This window comes from Silurus meridionalis, chromosome 1 (assembly GCF_014805685.1).
Source record: "Silurus meridionalis isolate SWU-2019-XX chromosome 1, ASM1480568v1, whole genome shotgun sequence".
In the NCBI taxonomy this organism is placed as follows: domain Eukaryota; kingdom Metazoa; phylum Chordata; class Actinopteri; order Siluriformes; family Siluridae; genus Silurus; species Silurus meridionalis.
Window position 1 is genome coordinate 11,189,477 of NC_060884.1, and position 19,828 is coordinate 11,209,304.

Consider the following 19,828-nt stretch of genomic DNA (forward strand, 5'->3'; position numbering starts at 1 on the left):
AATAATTAAAAAAACAGAAGGATGATCTAAGCTTGGGGTCAGAGAATGTTTATGGTTATTTGTGCAAAAGGTTTTAGACGATCTGGCTTAAACTTAATTTATCTCCTATGTGGTCCATCAATAAGTTGCATTGCCATGTGTTTTTATTTTTGTAAGTTTATATGTTGACAAAAGTGTATACAATATGTATATACAAATGTCAGCCACAATGTAAGGCTGCCACAATGCTGCTTGATTAGGTGCTCCTGTATGTCATCATAACAGGAAGATGTGCCATTAAGTGAAAAGCACAGACTCTAATAAAACATGACCTCTCCAATTCTCTGAAACAAGGGTTAGTTTGCAGCTGTTCGCAATAAAATAAAGTGACAGTTTTACACCCACTGCAAATTTCAGTTTTGGTTGACAGGAATGGAACCTGATGTGCACTTCTGCTGTTCTAATCAAACCACCTTAAACATGTTTTGCATTCTAATGTCGTTTTCTGCTCACCACGATTGTATAAAGCAATTGTTTGAGTTGCTTTAGACTTCATGTCACCTTAAACCAGTCTCTGGCATCTCTCACTAAAAAGGTGTCCTGCTTAAAAAAATGATCAATGGGTTTCTGCACCATTCGAGAGACAGTAGTGTGCAAAAAGCTGCAGTGCTCAAACTATATGACCAGGTTTCATGCTGTTTCTACTAAAGAGGTTAGTTATTGTATATAATAGAATTAAAATGCAACATTTATGTTTTTTATTTTATATTAATCTATATTTATTGCCATTCAACTGTCTGACAAGAACTATCTCCTCACACTGCCCTTAAAGGATAGAACAGTATGAAGGATAAACTAATGATGAATACAAGATAAAAAAGACAAACTATTTATTTGAGTTTTAGGTGTGAGCTGTAGCTGTGAATGTACACTAGATAAGGTTTTGAAAGGGCCAGTTGTCATGATAGAAGATGCAACCCAGGGTCACACAAAGTATAGTGGGCCTTTAAGTGAGGACTAGAAATCAGAAAGGCCATGGGTGAGCGATTACCGTGTAGCCTCCCAGATGTCCATGCAATTTGTCCTTGTGAAGGCGGTTCCAGCTGACCTTCACCACTGTGTTGTTCATCGCCTCCACCGCTACATTCTCTGGTGCTGCTGATGGGACTGTAGAGACACACACACACACACACACACACACACACACAATAACAATAAAAGCCCTATATAAGTATTTCAACCCTACATTAGCCCATTCAGTGTCATGATAATGACTGAAAATGCTCCAGCTACAGATATACCATATAGACGGTCATAAAAGCATGGCATAATTTTCAAAATGGGATAGGTGGCAGTGCCATTAATAGATATTTGTATGGAGTCATGAATCATATTTTTTTTCCCAACAGGCATAACTACACTCCATTTTCTAAAGATTGAAAATAGCTTTCTCTATACAGTAAAATGCTATTTACTATTTAAAGCCTAAGGAGTCTATTTCACTACTTTAACACAGCCTTTTGAGTTGCAATGCAACAACAAAACAAATTTAGCAAACACACACTAAGGGGCAGGGTGATAGAATGCCAGATAGAGAAGAAAAAAATAAACTTGCGAGCTATCATTAGGAGGTAAACATAAAAAAAAAATCTGAAAACAAGATGAATAATCTGAGCTGAAAACACAGATAGCTCAAAGCCATGAGAGCATTTCATTTGTCAGTCCTCTAAAGACTACAAAACCTTGACATGGGGAAATCATACCCTGTGTAGTATTTAATATCGAAAATAAGGCAGAGCAGGCGATTATGTAAACCGGAGACTGTATTTTATCAGCAGATTACTCTACTTGTTGATATTCCTGAAACATACTTTGGTCAGGGTGAGGATACTGTTGACAAAGTGCTTTCTATTAGAACAAGAAAGATAGAGTTCGACACTCGTTTATAAACCTTTCCTATTATGTAAAGCATACAAAATGTTTTTGCAGGCTAAATGCTAACAGCTTGTTTGAGTTTTTGCCGATGTGTATAATAATAAGTGCTTTGTAATTACAGTCTTCTCCTGAATAGGCAACTATGGTTTCAGGTTCAGGAGCCCAGCCAACATGGTTCTTGGCTTGGATCTTGACTTCGTAAGGAACAAATGTTGGCGTGTTCTTCACCACGAATGAGTGCCTCTTCACCATGTGCTCTTGCCACTCCTCTTCCACATCCTGTCGCCGGTAGCTCACTTTGTACTCCAAACCAGGCCCGTTGTGTTCCATAGGGGACAAGGGCTAGAAAATGATAGAGAAAGCTGCGGATTATTATTTTTTCTATTATGCGAAGCGAGTTTAATCTTTTGCAAGATAAAGCAATCTTTTTATGTCTGTCAGTGTGAGCAAATGACAAATTAAATTCCATAGAAAGTGATAAACCTGGCAAATAAATCTATAAAAGTATGATTCAGATTTTTTTGGTTCATGGTTCTCAAAGCAGAATCTAAAACATAGACAGGTCCACAATTTATATATCTATAATGCAATCCTGTTTACGTGTGGAACATCGCTCCCTCAGGAACGTGTTAAATAGGTGGACCATAAGTTCGTTTAGTCTCCGCCTCGCACTTTGAGTGCATTTTTTTTTTTTTTATTATCAAACTTGAAAATATACACAACAATCCAAGGGAATAAAAAAAGGAACTAAAGTTAGTGCTAATCACTGGCTAATCACTCTGTACTGTGTATATATATATATATATATATATATATATATATATATATATATATATATAGAGAGAGAGAGAGAGAGAGAGAGAGAGAGAGAGAGAGGCATAACATTATGAAATGACATTATAACAGTATGACTGGTGAAGTAAATAACAATGATTATCTGTTCATCATAGCACCTGCTAGTGGGTGTGATATAGGCAGCAAATTAACATTTTGTCCTTAAAGTTGATGTGTTAGAATCAGGAAAAAGGGGCAAGGATTTGAGCTTGCCCAATTCGGCCTTTGAGTTTGACAAGAGCCAAATTGTGATGGATAGATGACTGGGTCAGAGCATCTCCAAAACTGCAGCAGGGTGTTCCCAGGCTGCAGTGGTCAGTATCTACCAAAAGTGGTTTGAGAAAGAACAGTGGTGAACCAGCGACAGGGTCATGGTCAACCAAGGCTCGTTGATGTATGTGGCTCGTTGATGTATGTTGAGAGCGGAGGCTGGCCCATGTGGTCCGAACCAACAGACGAGCTCCTGTAGCTCAAACTGCTGAAGAAGTTAATGCTAATGTCTAAACCTAACAGATCAGGGCAGTTTTGGTAAAAGCGGAACCAACACAATATTAGGCAGGTGGTCATAATGTTATGCCTGATCGGTGTGTATAAGTAATACTAAAAGTAATGCACATTTGAATAAACCTATTATAGAAAAAAAAATACAGTTTGTCATACAACTTAGATTAAAGAAATACAATCTAAACATATTTTTTATTAATTGATATTCAAGTAATTATGTTGGTAATTAATTTTTTTGTCTCTTTATTGTCTATTTGTTTTGACACATATTTTGATAATAATACATAATATTAAACACCCCATAACCTATCAATAAGATTAATATATTGAATATTAGCTTATGATTCTTATATCTTATATTATTATATATGCTATTTCGGAAATTGCATTTGAAACAGATGACAAAATCTAATGATTATAAATTCACTTAAATTGATTAGGATTGGTCAAACTGTAATTCAGTATATTGCCATTATTCTATAATGTCATAGTGGTCATTTGGACTGTTTGAATTCAATATATTTATGCAACAATACAAAGAATATAAAAATGAAAATATAAATCATTTAAAAAAAATTCTGAGAAATTTAAAGTTTTGATTATCATAGTATTATAGCATTAGTTAGATAGGTGCAAAAAACTGTCTAGCCAATACACTGAGAGATGATGGATTGTTCAGTCTAATCATTTTTCTACTTGCTCTTGTGAAAGCCTCATCTAGCAGAAAATGTACACAAACAGCAAGAATCAATAGGTTAGAAACCTTTGAAGACATGTTTATTTAAGAGAGCATCTAGGAAAACCCATGCTGTGCGTTTATGTAAGAAAAAACCTACATAGACCAGGCACACATAATTGTCATGAAGGTCAGTAAGCTCACTCATTTATATAGGAAGAAAGGGTCGAAAGGGCACATCAAAGCAGTGATATTATTGATATTATCTAGATAACATTTGGCTATAACAGTAATAACTCTCTGTAGCAAGTTCACCTTTATAGACTGTAGTCTAGGTTTCAAGGTTTTTTTTGTAGTCTAGGTTTCTTGTATTATAGACATCAAATAACTTCACTGTTGGCTCTTTGTTAAAATGTGACGAGAATCTTTGACACTTCTAACAATGGGTTGGCAGCAGAAGACTGAATGAGACAGAATTATCTATAAAAGCATGCCATTAATAATAAGAGAAGCACATAATTCCAGCTTTGCTATAGCCAGAAAGCCAAGTAATAACCCATTGAATGGGAGATAATCACCTTTTTTTTTTTTTAAGTAGAATATACTACACAATCCTGCCAACTCCTTATACTTTTTAATGAAAGACTTACTTCCCTGCTTACTTGGATGAGAATTCTATACAGATGGATTTATATCACAAAGGCCTTTGTTTGCTACTGTAAAAATGATAAAAAAGTAAAAAAAGAAATCTATGTAAACCCTTTTTTTCATTGGGGGAAACTGGATGAAATGGATAATAGGAGCCACTGATAACATTTGCTTGTTATAGCTTTCTATTCCCAGGAAATAGGACAGTGCTTTAGCACTTTGAAATGTAGTAACTCTTAAAAGAATTTCATAACAGAACACCTGGCCTCCTACCTTCCAGTTGATATTCATTTCGTGTGGCAAATGAGCTTCTATCTTGATGTTTTCAGGGTTCTTGTCAGGTGCTTTTGAAAGAGCAGAAATATGGATTTTATTGGCAGCGAAATTTGTGGTGCGGAAGAAAGAAAGAGAGAGAGAGAGAAAAATACAGTGAGATAGGGGAACAGAAAAAGAACGATGGCCCATGAAATGTGTCCAAAAGGAGCAGAGGTTTAACAAATAGGGGAAATCAATTATCTCAGTGATCTGAATATTTAAAAGTTCCATGAATTTGAGAGCAATGTGTTTAAACTGTATGTGAGAGGAATGCAATGGGCTTTGTATTTTTAAAAATAATTCATTATTGATAACGGGAGAAAAAAAAGGGAGATAATGCAAACCTGAGGCAAGGGTTTTGTATCTGTCACTGGCTCTACTGGGTCGTCCTTTCCCCACCTCGTTCACTGCTGAGACGCGGAAGCTGTAGTCTATGTGGCCGTGGAGCTTCAGCAGAGCTGAGTGGTGATTTCCAGGCACTCGAATCAGCTCCTTCCACCGGCCTGGCTCCCACTGGCTCTCTTCATATTCAATAATAAACTCTGGATTGGAAAGTAAAAATAGAAGTTCTGCAGAATGCTGTAGAAATATGCACAAGAATGATGAAGCTCTGTAGCACATTGCTTTAGGGGCATTAAAATATCCTGCATAGACTGCCTTATTTGAGTTTTAAAATTAAATAAGATAAGATAAGATAAGATAAGATAAGATAAGATAAGATAAGATAAGATAAGATAAACGTTTATTCATCACACAGTGGGGAAATTTCTTTTCAATAAATGTAATGTAATGTAATGTAATTTGTTTTCAATAAAAAAAAAAAAAAACTGTTTATATACTATAAGGGAAAGGTTGTTGACACCTGACCTTGCGATTTGTTTGTCACATTTAGTTCACATTTGCTGTTATAATAATCTCCAGTTTCCTGGAAACATTTTTAAGTGTTGTTGTGGAGATCTGTGTTCTAATTCAGCCACAAAAAGGCTGAAATATATTTTCAATAGGGTTGAGGTCAGAGCTCTATGGCGGCCACTTAATATCTAATGTAAACCATATCTTCATGGAGCTGGCTTTGTGCACTGGGACACTGAAGTGTTGGAACAGGTAAAAAAAATCGTTGTGACTTGAACTAGAAAAGTCAGGTGTCACAATACTTTTGTCCATATAGTGTTTATTTCTATGTAGAATAGAAATCTATTGTAGTTTTAGTAAGTTTTAAAATAAAATATTTAAACTTGATGTTAATGCAGTGCATATGTTTTTTTTTTTTTCTACTGATCTCCTGTTAGGGTTGAGGGAAATCCAGAGCTCAGAATATAGCTTTTGTAACCGTCTTAAACTGATTAAAAATATGTACATGAACTTCATTTTCCATCATTAAAATAAGTTTGGTGTCCTAAAAATGTAAATTCTAAAGTAGTCAACACGTGTGGTTGAACCGAATATAGATCCATGTTGTGTGTACTGTGTCTGCATAGTGATACACAATTGCAGGTTAATTGCAGGCTACTTTTACCTGTAGTAGTGCTGTTATGGTCATCTCCCGGGATCCATTTAAGTTTTACTGTTCTGTTTTTGTGCTCGGCAAGCACAACACCTTGTGGGGCATCTGGTACATCTGACAGAAAAGTTAAATAACTTTGATTTGACTGATTTGACTAATTTTGATGGTCTGTTTTTTAGTTAGCATTGAACTAAATTGTTAATTGATTATGAAACTATATTGGCACGCGCACGCACACACACACACACACACACACACACACACACACACACACACACACACACACACACAAAACACATTGCATGTATCCTAAGCCTGTTACTGGTAGATGCACATGCAGAGCGGCTCTCTTTTGACTCTTCTCACTTACCCAGTACTGTAAGCAATGCCATGGCCCTGTCCTGATCCACTGGACTTCTGGCTACACACACGTACACACCCTGATCACCGAAGCTTACATTAGCAATTTGCAGCATCTTTCCATCAACAAAATAGCTGTCAAAAAAAAAAAGAAGACCAAAGCATTCAACAGGACGACTGCCAGGGCAATCAATCACCACACTGATCAAGAAGTGCAGCTCTCAAGCTTTTTACCCAGTGCTTTCACTGTTGTTGAGAGGGACGCCGTCTTTTTCCCATATCATCTCAAAATCCTCATTGAAGGATGGGTCTACTTCAGCCTGACATGAGAACTGAACTGTGGTGCCTATCAGAACACGCTGATCCTGAGGAGCATTCACTATCATAGTGGGAACTGAAAAAGTAAAAAAAAAAAGCATTTTTTATTTTGTTTTGCAGTTTTGGATAATTTAAATTCAGTTTATTTATTGACTAAACTTTGACCACTGTATGATTACTTTCTCTTTGCTTGTCCATATAATGTCATTCAATTTAATTAGTAGATGTAGTTGAATTAATTTAAATCAAACCCTTTAAGACAGCCATTATGGCATTGATTCTTTTGTCAGTTGCAGACAGACTACATTATAACACAATATTATTAGACTATATGATTTCCTGCCAGTCAGGCAACACTTCAATTTACTTTTTTCCTACCAGAATAATAATGAGAAAAAAAAATAAAAATCACCTGGGGTTTTTTGAACAAGACTGTCTGACATGCTATGGTGCAACCGACCAGAACTACACGGCTCAGAAATGTATCTACAGTAAAAAGTAATTTTATACAACACTAACATGGTGGGGGAGAAAAACCCTGTCTACTGAACAATGCCTTATAGACTTTTTTCTCTTTCCAACTTTACAAAGGAGCTCATTGGCACCCTGCATTTAGCAATAAAATTAACTATTCCTTTCTTACTCTATACTCTATACTCTATAATCAAAAAGTTCCAATCTAAGTTTAATTTCCTGTGCTAGATAATAGCCCTCTCCATAATAAAAGAGACTTGATATAACTAATTATCCGTTTGCAAGTAAAATAAAAAAAAAATAATAATAAAAAATAAAAAAATAAAAAGAAATAATAATAAAAAAAAAATATATATATATATATATATATATATATATATATATATATATATATAACATAACTTCACTCTCACCTTTAACCTCCAATATTGCAGTTATGGCCAATTTGCCCTCAGAGTTTTCAGTGACACATGTGTACTCGCCGTCATCCTCCCCTGTCACATTGTGGATCTCTAGGGAACCATTTGCATGTATGGTAAACCTCTCTCCCTCTATGGCATTAGCACTGTCATCCTTACTCCTGAAAAACACATAAACAAATGAATAAGATGAATTTCTGTGTAAATGATAAAAATGATATACAGTGAGGAAAATAAGTATTTCAACACCCTGCTATTTTGCAAGTTCTCCCACTTAGAAATCATGGAGGGGTCTGAAATTGTCATCGTAGGTGCATATTCACTGTGAGAGACATAATCTAAAAAAAATTTAATCCAGAAATCACAATGTATGATTTTTTAACTATTTATTTGTATGATACAGCTGCAAATAAGTATTTGAACACCTGAGAAAGTCAATGTTAATATTTGGTACATTAGCCTTTGTTTGCAATTACAGAGGTCAAATGTTTCCTGTAGTTTTTCCACCAGGTTTGCACACACTGCAGGAGGGATTTTGGCCCACTCCTCCACACAGATCTTCTCTAGATCAGTCAGGTTTCTGGCCTGTCGCTGAGAAACACGGAGTTTGACCTCCCTCCAAAGATTCTTTATTGGGTTTAGGTCTGGAGACTGGCTAGGCCACGCCAGAACCTTGATATGCTTCTTATAGAGCCACTGCTTGGTTATCCTGGCTGTGTGCTTCGGGTCATTGTTATGTTGGAAGACCCAGCCTCGAACCATCTTCAATGCTCTAACTGAGGGAAGGAGGTTGTTCCCCAAAATAGTGCAGTCGCCCTGTCCTATGTGCAGAAAAACACCCCCAAAGCATGATACTACCACCCCCATGCTTCACAGTAGGGATGGTGTTCTTGGGATTGTACTCATCATTCTTCTTCCTCCAAACACGTTTAGTGGAATTATGACCCAAAAGTTCTATTTTGGTCTCATCTGACCACATGACTTTCTCCCATGACTCCCCTGGATCATCCAAATGGTCATTGGCAAACTTAAGATGTGGTTTAAGCAGGGGAACATTTCGTGCCATGCATGGTTTCAAACCATGACGTCTTAGTGTATTACCAACAGTAACCTTTGGAAACGGTGGTCCCAGCTCTTTTCAGGTCATTGACCAGCTCCTCCCGTGTAGTTTTGGGCTGATTTCTTACCTTCCTTAGGATCATTGAGACCCCACAAGGTAAAATCTTGCATGGAGCCCCAGTCCGAGGGAGATTGACAGACATGTTTAGCTTTTTCCATTTTCTAATGATTGCTCCAACAGTGGACCTTTTTTCACCAAGCTGCTTGGCAATTTCCCCGTAGCCCTTTCCAGCCTTGTGGAGGTGTACAATTTTGTCTCTAGTGTCTTTGGACAGCTCGTTGTTTCTTAGGCCATGTTAGTAGTTGGATTCTTACTGATTGTATAAGGGTGGACAGGTGTCTTTATGCAGCTAACGACCTCAAACAGGTGCATCTAATTTAGGATAATAAATGCAGTGGAGGTGGACATTTTAAAGGCAGACTAACAGGTCTTTGAGGGTCAGAATTCTAGCTGATAGACAGGTGTTCAAATACTTATTTGCAGCTGTATCATACAAATAAATAGTTTAAAAATCATATATTGTGATTTCTGGATTTTTTTTTTTAGATTTTGTCTCTCACAGTGGACATGCACCTACGATGACAATTTCAGACCCCTCCATGATTTCTAAGTGGGAAAACTTGCAAAATAGCAGGGTGTTCAAATACTTATTTTCCTCACTGTATTAGTTTAAGTCATTAGATTCTTTTTTTTTTATTGTATTATTCTTCCATTTCTAATTAGTCACTTGTATCCTTATTGTCAAAAGCAACTAAGAACTCCAAAAAGCAACTTCAACTTCTTACAGAGCAGAAGGTATATAATTTATTACATTTAATTACAGGTTTATTAACAATTACTGAATTATTCGGATCATGCTCCATTTAATTAGATAATATCATAAGGTGCAGTCACGTTAACACAAAACAACTGTATTAGATTGTGCCTCCAATCTACTCCTACATGTGACTGCTGACTAACTACACACACACACACACACACACACACACACACACACACACACACACACACACACACACAACCATACAGATACTATTCTTGACAGATTGCCACCACAAACATAATTAGTGCCTAAAAACTCATTAATATGCATACCAGAAATTGTAAAATAATTACCTGTAAATGCATACTCCATTTTTATACATTTTCTAAAACATTGCTGTATTCCCAACTGCCAACATACTGTACATACATGCACAGTACAAAAGATAAGCTTGTTTACACCACTGCTGTTACCATTTATGAGGCACAAATTAACCTGGCTTATAAAGCTTTCTGTAGCTTGTCTTTTTAACTGTTAGAATGTGTTGGTAGATCATGAAATTTGCTCACCAGACAATAACTGATGGTGGTGAGCTAAACACCCAGCAGTGCATGATCACTTGCTTCCCCTCCACTGCTGAATACTCACGATTGTCTTCTGTCAGGATCAGTGGGCGCAGGTCTGCAAGTGAAAGAACAAACATTTGCTTTTTTAATCCTTACATTGTACTTGGGCCAAAAGTGGGTACTTATCCAACTTGTTATTTTTTTGTATTATTGAAATAATAACATTTTTAAAATTATTAATTCATCATGATTAATTAATTTTGCTAATAGACATAAAAATGTAAAAGTGACAAGCTAACAAATGGTGTAAAATTACATCCTTGTGAATGTAAATTTACAATAATATTAGTATCCCTGTGATATGACCTTCATCTCTCACATACCTTTATATGTATGAAAGCCTTATTCTGCTCTTGCAAATAACAAACACTTACATTTATGCCCTCCAGAGCAACTTACAACAGAGAAGATGAGGGTCAAGGGCCTTATTCAAGGGCCCAGCAGTGGCAGTTTGGAAGTACTCATAACCTTCCAATCAACAGTCCAACTCATAAACTCATGACCTTCCAATCTTAAACACTATGCTACTACCTTCCAGGTAGGTCAGTAAATTTTGTTTAAAGCATGATCTATCTATTGTTTTGTATTGTATTGTATTGTATTGTATTATAATTTATGTATATCAAAAAAAGGATTAAAATGCTATCAAACGGAATATTCCGCAGTTTGTTTTTTATCATTAATTGGAAAAATAACAATAGAACCCATCATAAAAACACTAAAAGTTTGTATTGTAATTTAAGCACGATTAAAAAGCATCAGCTATTAACCATTAACACCATTAGCAATTGGTTTCCATTATTTTGTCTGTCTGTGTATAGTGTGTATATATACACACACACACACACACACACACACACACACACACACACACACGCACAAACACACACACACATGCAATAGCCTTATAACCTTCTACTTGTTGTACCTCTACAACAGTGTCGGCACATTTTTCACTGCCATAGCCCTATAACTATTTACTTGTACTTATTAACAGTGTCTGCACATCTATGCACTGCTGTAGACTTTACTGTACATACTTAATGCAAATTCTTTTTGATGACATTAACTTTATGAACGTGTGATTAATGTTTGAACATTTTTATTACAAATATAAATAAATAAATAAAAAATAGGAGAAATGATCAACAAATTGAATGGAACACACATTTATTTACAACGTCCTTTCTTTACTCATATATAAAAAAATATAAACTTCACCGAAAAAAAATTTTAATCACAGAAAATTTATTTTACTGAAGCGGTGAGTATCATATCAAGCCAAAAAATCCGCCTAAAGCACACATCCGGCAATTATAACTGTCCAAGGTTATGTTTGGTGTCCTTAATATGGTTTACCTACTAATAAACATACATTTACATAAAGAATCCATATATGTCCATGTCCATGTTGATTAAAGTATAAAAAACTTGAAAAGTTAACTCATGCCAATCATGTGATTAATAGCGGTTAACTATTTTAATCAAAATCAGAAGTTTTTTATACTTTAATCAATTCTTTTTGCAAATGTATGTTTATTAGTAGGTAAACCATACTAATGACACCAAGTTTATATATATATATATATATATATATATATATATATATATATATATATATATATACGTATATATATATATATATATATACATATATACGTATATATATATATATATATATATATATATATATATATATATATATATATATATATATATATATATATATATATATATATATATATATATATATATATATATATACATATATATAATCTGTTTAATAGGTGGACTTGTTAGAAGTTATTTGGTGGTTTTGTGACATGGTTTTATCCTATATTTGATGTCTCACACACACAGAAAAAAAGAAAAACATCGGGCTTCTGTTTTCTTGCACTTATATTTACTTTCTGTTGCTCAGTATTATCAATCAAACACCAATGTCTGACCCATTGACCCAGAAATCCTATGCTGCTCTTTCAAAGGGGTGATCTGCTGTATCTCTCATGCACAATAGATGTTTTGCCCATTGCAAATATATTTCTTGCTTTCCTTTTCAAAAAAATGAGATTTCTTTCTTTTTTTATTATTATTTCTCCAGATGAAAGATGCTTTGCTTATCACTTGTGAATGGGAGTGGGAAGGGGGACCTGTTAGCATATAAAAGGAGCTCATATTCACAGGAGGAAGCAAAGGAAAATGAGTCTCTCTGTTGCCCACCCTTAAGGATATGAGCCTTGCATGTGTGTCTCTCTGTGTGTGTGTGTGTGTGTGTGTGTGTGTGTGTGTGCAGTAGTGTGCATCTGTGTGTCACACACGTCTCCTCACACACAATACAACATTGTTGGCCTTAGAGATCTACTTATGCACTGATCCACTCCAACAAAGAAGCAGATGTTTATTTGTCCAGCATTGGTGTTTTCCTATTGTGTGTTTTTATGCATATAAATTGAAAAAAAAAATTTAAGAATATTTAATTAATAAGGCCACTGCACTGTCACTATGTATTTTTTTGTGTGCGTGTTTCAATTGCACTGCTCTATGCCTCTTTTTCTAACGTCATATGTCATATGTGCCAACATAAAAACAATTTTAAACCTGTGGTGGCAATGCACATTTTTAATTATTGCAATATATATTTAATCATCATGATCAGGACAACAAAATGGTTGCCATAGCATTACAATATATTTTTAATATTTTGAAGAGAAAAATCTGAGTAGTTGATCATTCCATCTCGAATATACTGTGAGATATTTGTATTTTATTTTATTTATTTAACATTTTATATAGTCTCATATCTCCATTGTGTGTTGTGCACGGAATTTTAAAATCGATATTCATTTTAAAAACAAACAGAGCAACGTAAAGGGTTTGATCCTCAGCAATATTACTGAGGCGCTACTCACTCATTATCATGATGTTAGCATTGGCCAGTAGTGTTCCGTGTCTGTTGGAGGCTTCACACTGATAAACTGCGCTGTCATTGGGGCTGGCATTGTGGATCATAATGATGTCATCATACACTTCTCTTTTTGTTGCTGGGACCTCTGAAACAGATGCTAAATTAGTCACTTACAGCAATCCTGTTATTTATTTATTGCTTTTACTATCTCAGAAATGTTTTATATACATTTACAATTCCCTTTACATTTGTTAATAGTTTAACTCTTAATTTTGCTTGGAAATTAAATGCATTGTAGCAAATAAGGTATATTATGTACATCTTAGAAACAAACGTTTGTTTTTATATTGTAAATAATCAACATCAAGCTGGTTACAGTAAATCCAATTCACACTTCCCCAAATTTCCAATGTGTTCTTCAACGTCCAGTTCTTCAGTAGCTACATTCATGTGGAACATCTACATTTACATTAATGCCATTTGGCAGACGCCCATATCCAGAGCGACTTACAACTGAGCAGGTTAAGAGCTTTGCTCAAAGGCCCAGCAGTGGTGGTAATGGGATTTGACCTTGTAACCTTCAGATCCAAAGTACAATGGCTTAACCGCTGAGCTACCCATCTACTCTGTTATAATTTAGCAGGTAAACCAGTTAAATCTTTACATTCTCTTTAGTTAATAAAACAGAGTCAATGTAGGTTGTTACTAAGAATTTAACAGTGTTCACTTCTGAAGAACTAAGGGAATGATATTACCTCAGGCTGTTATAAACCTTGCTACAGGATGAATGTTAAATTAGACATTTTCTTTTGTTGAAGTTTGATGACTACTTCAGAAAGCATACATTTTTTTTAGAACATTGGAATTGGTATATATCTAAAATTTGCATTATACTATATATTTTACTAATTTGGAAGCTTGTGTTATAGCCGACAATTTCACAAAAGCTTTCAACAGGCATTTCCTAAAGCAGGGAGCTTTACATGTACCACTTTTGACATATTTGAACAAACAAAGGAAAAATTGAGTCATACCACTCAGAGAGTGTCCATTCACCAACCATGACACAGAGGGTGGTGGGTTGCCATTTGCGGCACATTTGATGACAACATCAGCTCCAATCACATTCAGCTGGCCTTTTGGTTCAATCTCCCATTTAGGAGCCTCTGTTAGAAAAAGAAAAATATGCATACAGGCAAACATAATTTAATAAAAAACTTTCATTTGCAGCTGCAATTGGATTGCAAGCTATTCAAGCAAATTTTTTATCTTTTCACTTTACGCTATTTTGTGGCCACACATGACACACATTGTGCACTGACGTAGGCAGAGTGGAGTTCTTTTAAATTCAAAACTGTTATGTGAATCTGTTAACTCCATCTCCAGACACCAAATATATTTTTTTTTCTGGATGTACACCATTTACTGCTATCTTAAAAGAACAGGCTGAGCAATTTTGTGCTCAACAGATAAGAATTCAGTCACAAAATGTAAATTAGACAGTTGATGTGTCATTACACAGAGGGACATCTTATAAGTAATAGAATGAAGAAAGAAATGTAATGAGATTAATTTCATATCAGACTTGCAAAACGTTTATTTTGTTTTGTTTTTTGAGATGAGGAATTATCTGCCATAAAACACTATCATAGAGGCAGTATTTGTGAGACAGATAGAGTATATCAGCATTTAATTGTTGGAATGTTACCATGCTGAACCATTTTTTTAAAGCTATAAAAGCAAGTGATTTGTTTGAGTATATCCAATAATTTTTTTTAAACGTAGATTGCAGTGTGATTCCTTGTTACCACTTGCCAATGGATACTAAAATACTAAGAATGCACTGTGATCGTGTGCTTTATGTAAGAGATCATGTTAAAGGTCTCTTTAATTGCTCCTAAACTATGGAATTCAACTGTTCATCAGACTCAGACACATATTCTCGCCTTTAAACATACTTTTTAGGTTAGCTTTTACTTGACTGAAGATTATTTGAATGTTATTGTTATTATGTGTACTTATTTTTTATGAACTGCATTTATATGATTGTGTTTTCTTATGCAACATGCCTTGAAAACCTACTTTTAATGCCATTATTGTAAAATCAAGTGTATTATTAGTTTATTATTATTATATGAAACTAATTATTATTTAGTTAACAGAAAAAAACTTTTATTCCATATTTCTTAAAAGAAAAAGAAAAAAAATATCTCACCCTCCACTGCTACATGGAAGTAATGCAAAACTTGTCCATAAACATTATGGGCTTTGCACATGTATTTGCCCATATCATCATCTATCACTTCCTCTATGCTGAGGTGCTTCCCAAAATTCTTCACTACGGCTCGGTCAGGAAGATTCGCTCCTATCTTGAACCACTCGACCTTTGGAGTTGGGCTGGATGAAGCAAAGGTGCCAAAAAAATGTACATAAACAAAACAAATTACAAATTGAGTTATTAATTAAGTTATATTTATAGATACGAAAGTTATTTTATGGGATTGGATTGGACTGGTACTCGAACGTAAACACATTAAATGAGAATATTATTTAATGTAATATTAATGGTCTAACATGTTTTACTGATAGTCAAAGTGCTCTCGGCTTGGTTATCATTACACTAATGTCTGTAAATGGCATACAATGCAAGAAATCTCATATTTATTGAGTATGCTGTATTTAGTTGAATGAGAGGATGTTACTTACAAGCCTTCAGCAATGCATTCTAATAGCAGTTCCTCGCCTTTCACAATATGAGTGTATGTTTGACCACCAGAGGGCGACAGAAGACTGGGCTTCCTCTTCAGAATCGCGTTGGCTATGATGAGGAACCATATGATCCATATGTGAGGCCATATGATACATACAATCACATAAAAAAGCCATTTTCTTTGCACATGTGTATGATGGTATCATTTATTGGTCTAATAATTCATTCTATATGCATGCCTCTGAAGACATATTAAATAATAATAATCATCATAATAATAATAATAATAACAATAACAATAATAATAATACAAAAATTCTACTACTACTGCTACTATATATAACTTCTGGTAACATCCAACAGATGCCACAGAAAATATAATGGTTAATAATTTTAAAGTATGATTTCTAGGTTTCAACTTTTGAAATTTGATATCTCTGCTTTATGCTGTTAAATATTTTTGCTAGACTTGAGAAGCAGGCTGTGAAAAACCCTCACCTTTTTCCCTTCCACTACCAGATTGACTCATTGACTTTGCTGAAATGGAGAAATGGAAAAAAAGATGGAAAAAATACATGGGAGGTACAAATAATAAATCCAAATAATAAATGCAGCAAACCATAAAATGAAATATTGACATCTGGCAGTGTTGATTAAAGTGACAACCAGGGATTTGCATTACTATTTTATCATAAAAATATTTTGTGTTTAATAATGATCAGAATATAATAATAAGATTAAATGCTTTAAAAATTGCATTTACATGTACAGCACCTCCAGAAAGTATTTACCCCACAGGGATTATGTTTCTTTTTATTGTAATGTCAAATTAGTGCAGAAACCAAATTCAGCTCAACATCTAGGTAACACCATTCCGGTGATCAAGCAGGTTGATGCTGGCATCAAATTCAATGGTTGATTTTTAACAGAAGGAATTGAAAAGCTTGTTGCCATTATAGGTGATATTGGATCCAAATACAGTAAAGGCACTTTTTTGAGGAGAATCGGTTCCACTAAGTGACATATATCTCTATATATGTTTTATTTGTTTTTTATAATATTCCACATTTAGTCCCACTTTGCTTTTATAGTTCTCCACTCTTCTGGGAAGTCTTTTCGCTAGAATTCAGAGCATTGCTGTGGGAATTATTGCTCATTCAGCCACACAAGCATTAGTGTGATCAGGCACTGTGTTGGGCAAGGAGGCCTAGGGTGCAGTCAGAGTTCCAGTTCAGCCCTAAGTTGTTTACTGGTTTTGACTTCAGGTCTCTGTTTATGTCGCCTGAGTTCTTCCATACTTCCCATGGCAAACAATCTTCATTTCTTCATTGTTTTCTGGGCCTTAGTTTTTACACAGAGGTATGTCATGCTTGTGCAATATTGTGACTCTTGGTTCCAGTGAAGACATCATATATAATTGTGTGCTTCCAACTTAGTGGCAATTGTTTGGGGATGCCTGCATATGGGTGTCCATACAGTAGCTCATCAATTGGATCAGACCCTGTCGCCGGTTCACCTTTGTTCCTTCCTTGGTCCACATTTGAAAGATACTGATCACTGCAGACCAGGAACAGCCCACAAGAGCTGCAGTTTTAAGAGATGCTCTGACCCAGTCATCTAGCCATCACAGTTTGGTCAAACTCGCTCAAATCCTTATGCTTGGCCATTTTTCTTGCTTTGAATACAAAATGTTGACTTGCTGCCTAATATATCCCACCCACTAACAGATGCCAGTATAAAGAGATAATCAGTGTTATTTACTTCACCATTCATAATGGTATATTGTATGGTAAGCCTGATTGATATATATATATAAATAGTTTTTGTATTTTTATTATTCATAATTTAGTGTTTAGTGTCTTTAGGGAAAGGAATACAAACCATTCTGATACTGTATGCATTAAAACATCAATAATGATACTGATAAAGAGAAATAATAAATAGAAATGATTATTACTGAGGGGTGTAAATTCTATCTGGCAACCATAAATGTAAATGGTTGCATGTCTTCCCAGCAAAAGTTTCTGTTTTGTATAAGCAAATTGCACATTGTCTTTTAAATAATTTCCTCAATGTCCCGGTCCAGTGTTTGCTGTGCATGCTTTAAATGTCTTTCTTTTAGAAGAGACTGAGTCATGCCTTCAGCTGCTCTTAAATCCCTGACCATGACTTTAATGTAGGCAAAAAAAAAACAAAAAAAAAAAAACAAGCATGAGCTTTATGAACATAGACGACTAAACGGCTCTCTTTCACCGAAAGGATGACATGTGCCAGATGTCTGAAACAAAAATTACCATTATTCAAACCTGTTTGATCCATCACTGTGACCTAGACCTCATACGAAACCCAGTGCTTGCTATGGCTGGATTGGTGCTATGTCACTGATCAAACGCCATACTCTCGCTGACACATACACTGTGAAGTCTTATGTTCTGCTCAGGTCAAAATGACACATTTGATGTTTAAAGGTGGAACAAGATAAAAACGTTTTTGACTCTCAGCTGAACACTGCCTTTTCTTATATTAAAGCATTTTCAGCAACTACTATGAATTATTCAGTAGCCGCAGTAAGGATAACATGAAAAGCTATATAGCTACAAGAACTATTTATCCATCTTCTGTGGTGGCTTTCCTGGCCTGAGATGAGTTAGATATGGAGCCCATCCTGGGAACACAAGGCTATGGGGCAGGAATGCATACTGGATGGTATGTCAGTCTATTGCAGGGCACACTGCAAACACATTCATACCTGGGGCAATTTAGCATAGCCAGTCAACTGCTGGCATGTTTTTTGGAAGATAAGGGGAAACCAGGGTGCACAAAGCAAACCCAATTGGACACAGTTTACATAGTAAATCTTAAACTGGGGGGCCTGCTGAAGAATATGAACATAAACAGAACATTACTAATGAAAATTTCATGGTCAGTTTTGGATCAGTGATTAAGGCTCTGGGATGCTGATCAGAAAGTTTTGATTTAAGCCACACAGTGGAAAAAAAACAGGCCTTTACAATCGTTTCTCCAGGGGTGCAATATTATAGCCAATATGGAACCTTTTAAAGCATAATCTACAGTGTGCAGGCTATATTTTAATGCATTAGTTTTCTTGAAAAAAATTTAAAAACACCCTTTTATTACTGACTGCACTTAAGGAAAGCAAGCAGTGTGGATCAGATGTGAAATGTAAACTCGAGGTTTCCCTTCGTAACTCAAATCACATATTAGCTTAATCAATTTTAGGTGTTTTGCAAAGCAGGTGCTTGATAATAAGCCTACTGTATCATTTCCTCCATCTCTTATGTGCACACCTGCTTTTACACACCTTCGTCAAAACCTTAAACCATATGTTTAATAGTTTTCATACTGTTTCTATTACAAAAGTAATGACCTGAGTAAATGGAGAATACAGTACATCAGTGAACTGGTTGTTTAAGGGTTATACATACAGTTTCTGACAATAACGGACATAGCAGTTTTCTGGACGATGGTACGAATTCTTGGGAAGGATGCATAGCAGCAATAGTCTCTCCGGCTGTCTGTCTGAATAGCATTGGAGAAGTAGAGGTTGCCATTCAGCCCCACAGTCACTCTTTCGTCCTGCTCAATTTGCTTCATGCCTACATAAGTAAATGAGAGAAGGATAAATAAAGATAAATAATTCGGTGTGGTCTTGTGCCTACGAATGCATAGCAAGTACAGATAAATATTTACACCGTCTTTTTTAATGGTAATTTTACA

At 35.3% G+C, this 19,828-nt stretch overlaps 1 protein-coding gene across 8 annotated transcripts in view; it reads right to left on the minus strand.

The window, feature by feature from the left end:
* chl1b (cell adhesion molecule L1-like b) overlaps positions 1-19,828 on the minus strand; it is an 84,403-nt gene that overhangs the window by 16,822 nt on the left and 47,753 nt on the right. For 7 of the 8 annotated variants that reach the window (XM_046847061.1, XM_046847048.1, XM_046847097.1 and 4 more), the window contains 15 exons: positions 19,537-19,707; positions 16,589-16,627; positions 16,087-16,198; positions 15,596-15,777; positions 14,415-14,546; positions 13,385-13,525; positions 10,419-10,530; positions 7,961-8,127; positions 6,990-7,149; positions 6,766-6,890; positions 6,408-6,509; positions 5,236-5,433; positions 4,850-4,920; positions 2,034-2,256; positions 1,031-1,146 (listed from right to left, as the gene is read on the minus strand). In XM_046847061.1, coding sequence (XP_046703017.1) covers positions 1,031-1,146; positions 2,034-2,256; positions 4,850-4,920; positions 5,236-5,433; positions 6,408-6,509; positions 6,766-6,890; positions 6,990-7,149; positions 7,961-8,127; positions 10,419-10,530; positions 13,385-13,525; positions 14,415-14,546; positions 15,596-15,777; positions 16,087-16,198; positions 16,589-16,627; positions 19,537-19,707 — 2,051 coding nt within the window. The remainder of the gene's footprint in view (positions 1-1,030; positions 1,147-2,033; positions 2,257-4,849; positions 4,921-5,235; positions 5,434-6,407; positions 6,510-6,765; positions 6,891-6,989; positions 7,150-7,960; positions 8,128-10,418; positions 10,531-13,384; positions 13,526-14,414; positions 14,547-15,595; positions 15,778-16,086; positions 16,199-16,588; positions 16,628-19,536; positions 19,708-19,828) is intronic. The other variant, XM_046847086.1, reaches the window with a different exon arrangement.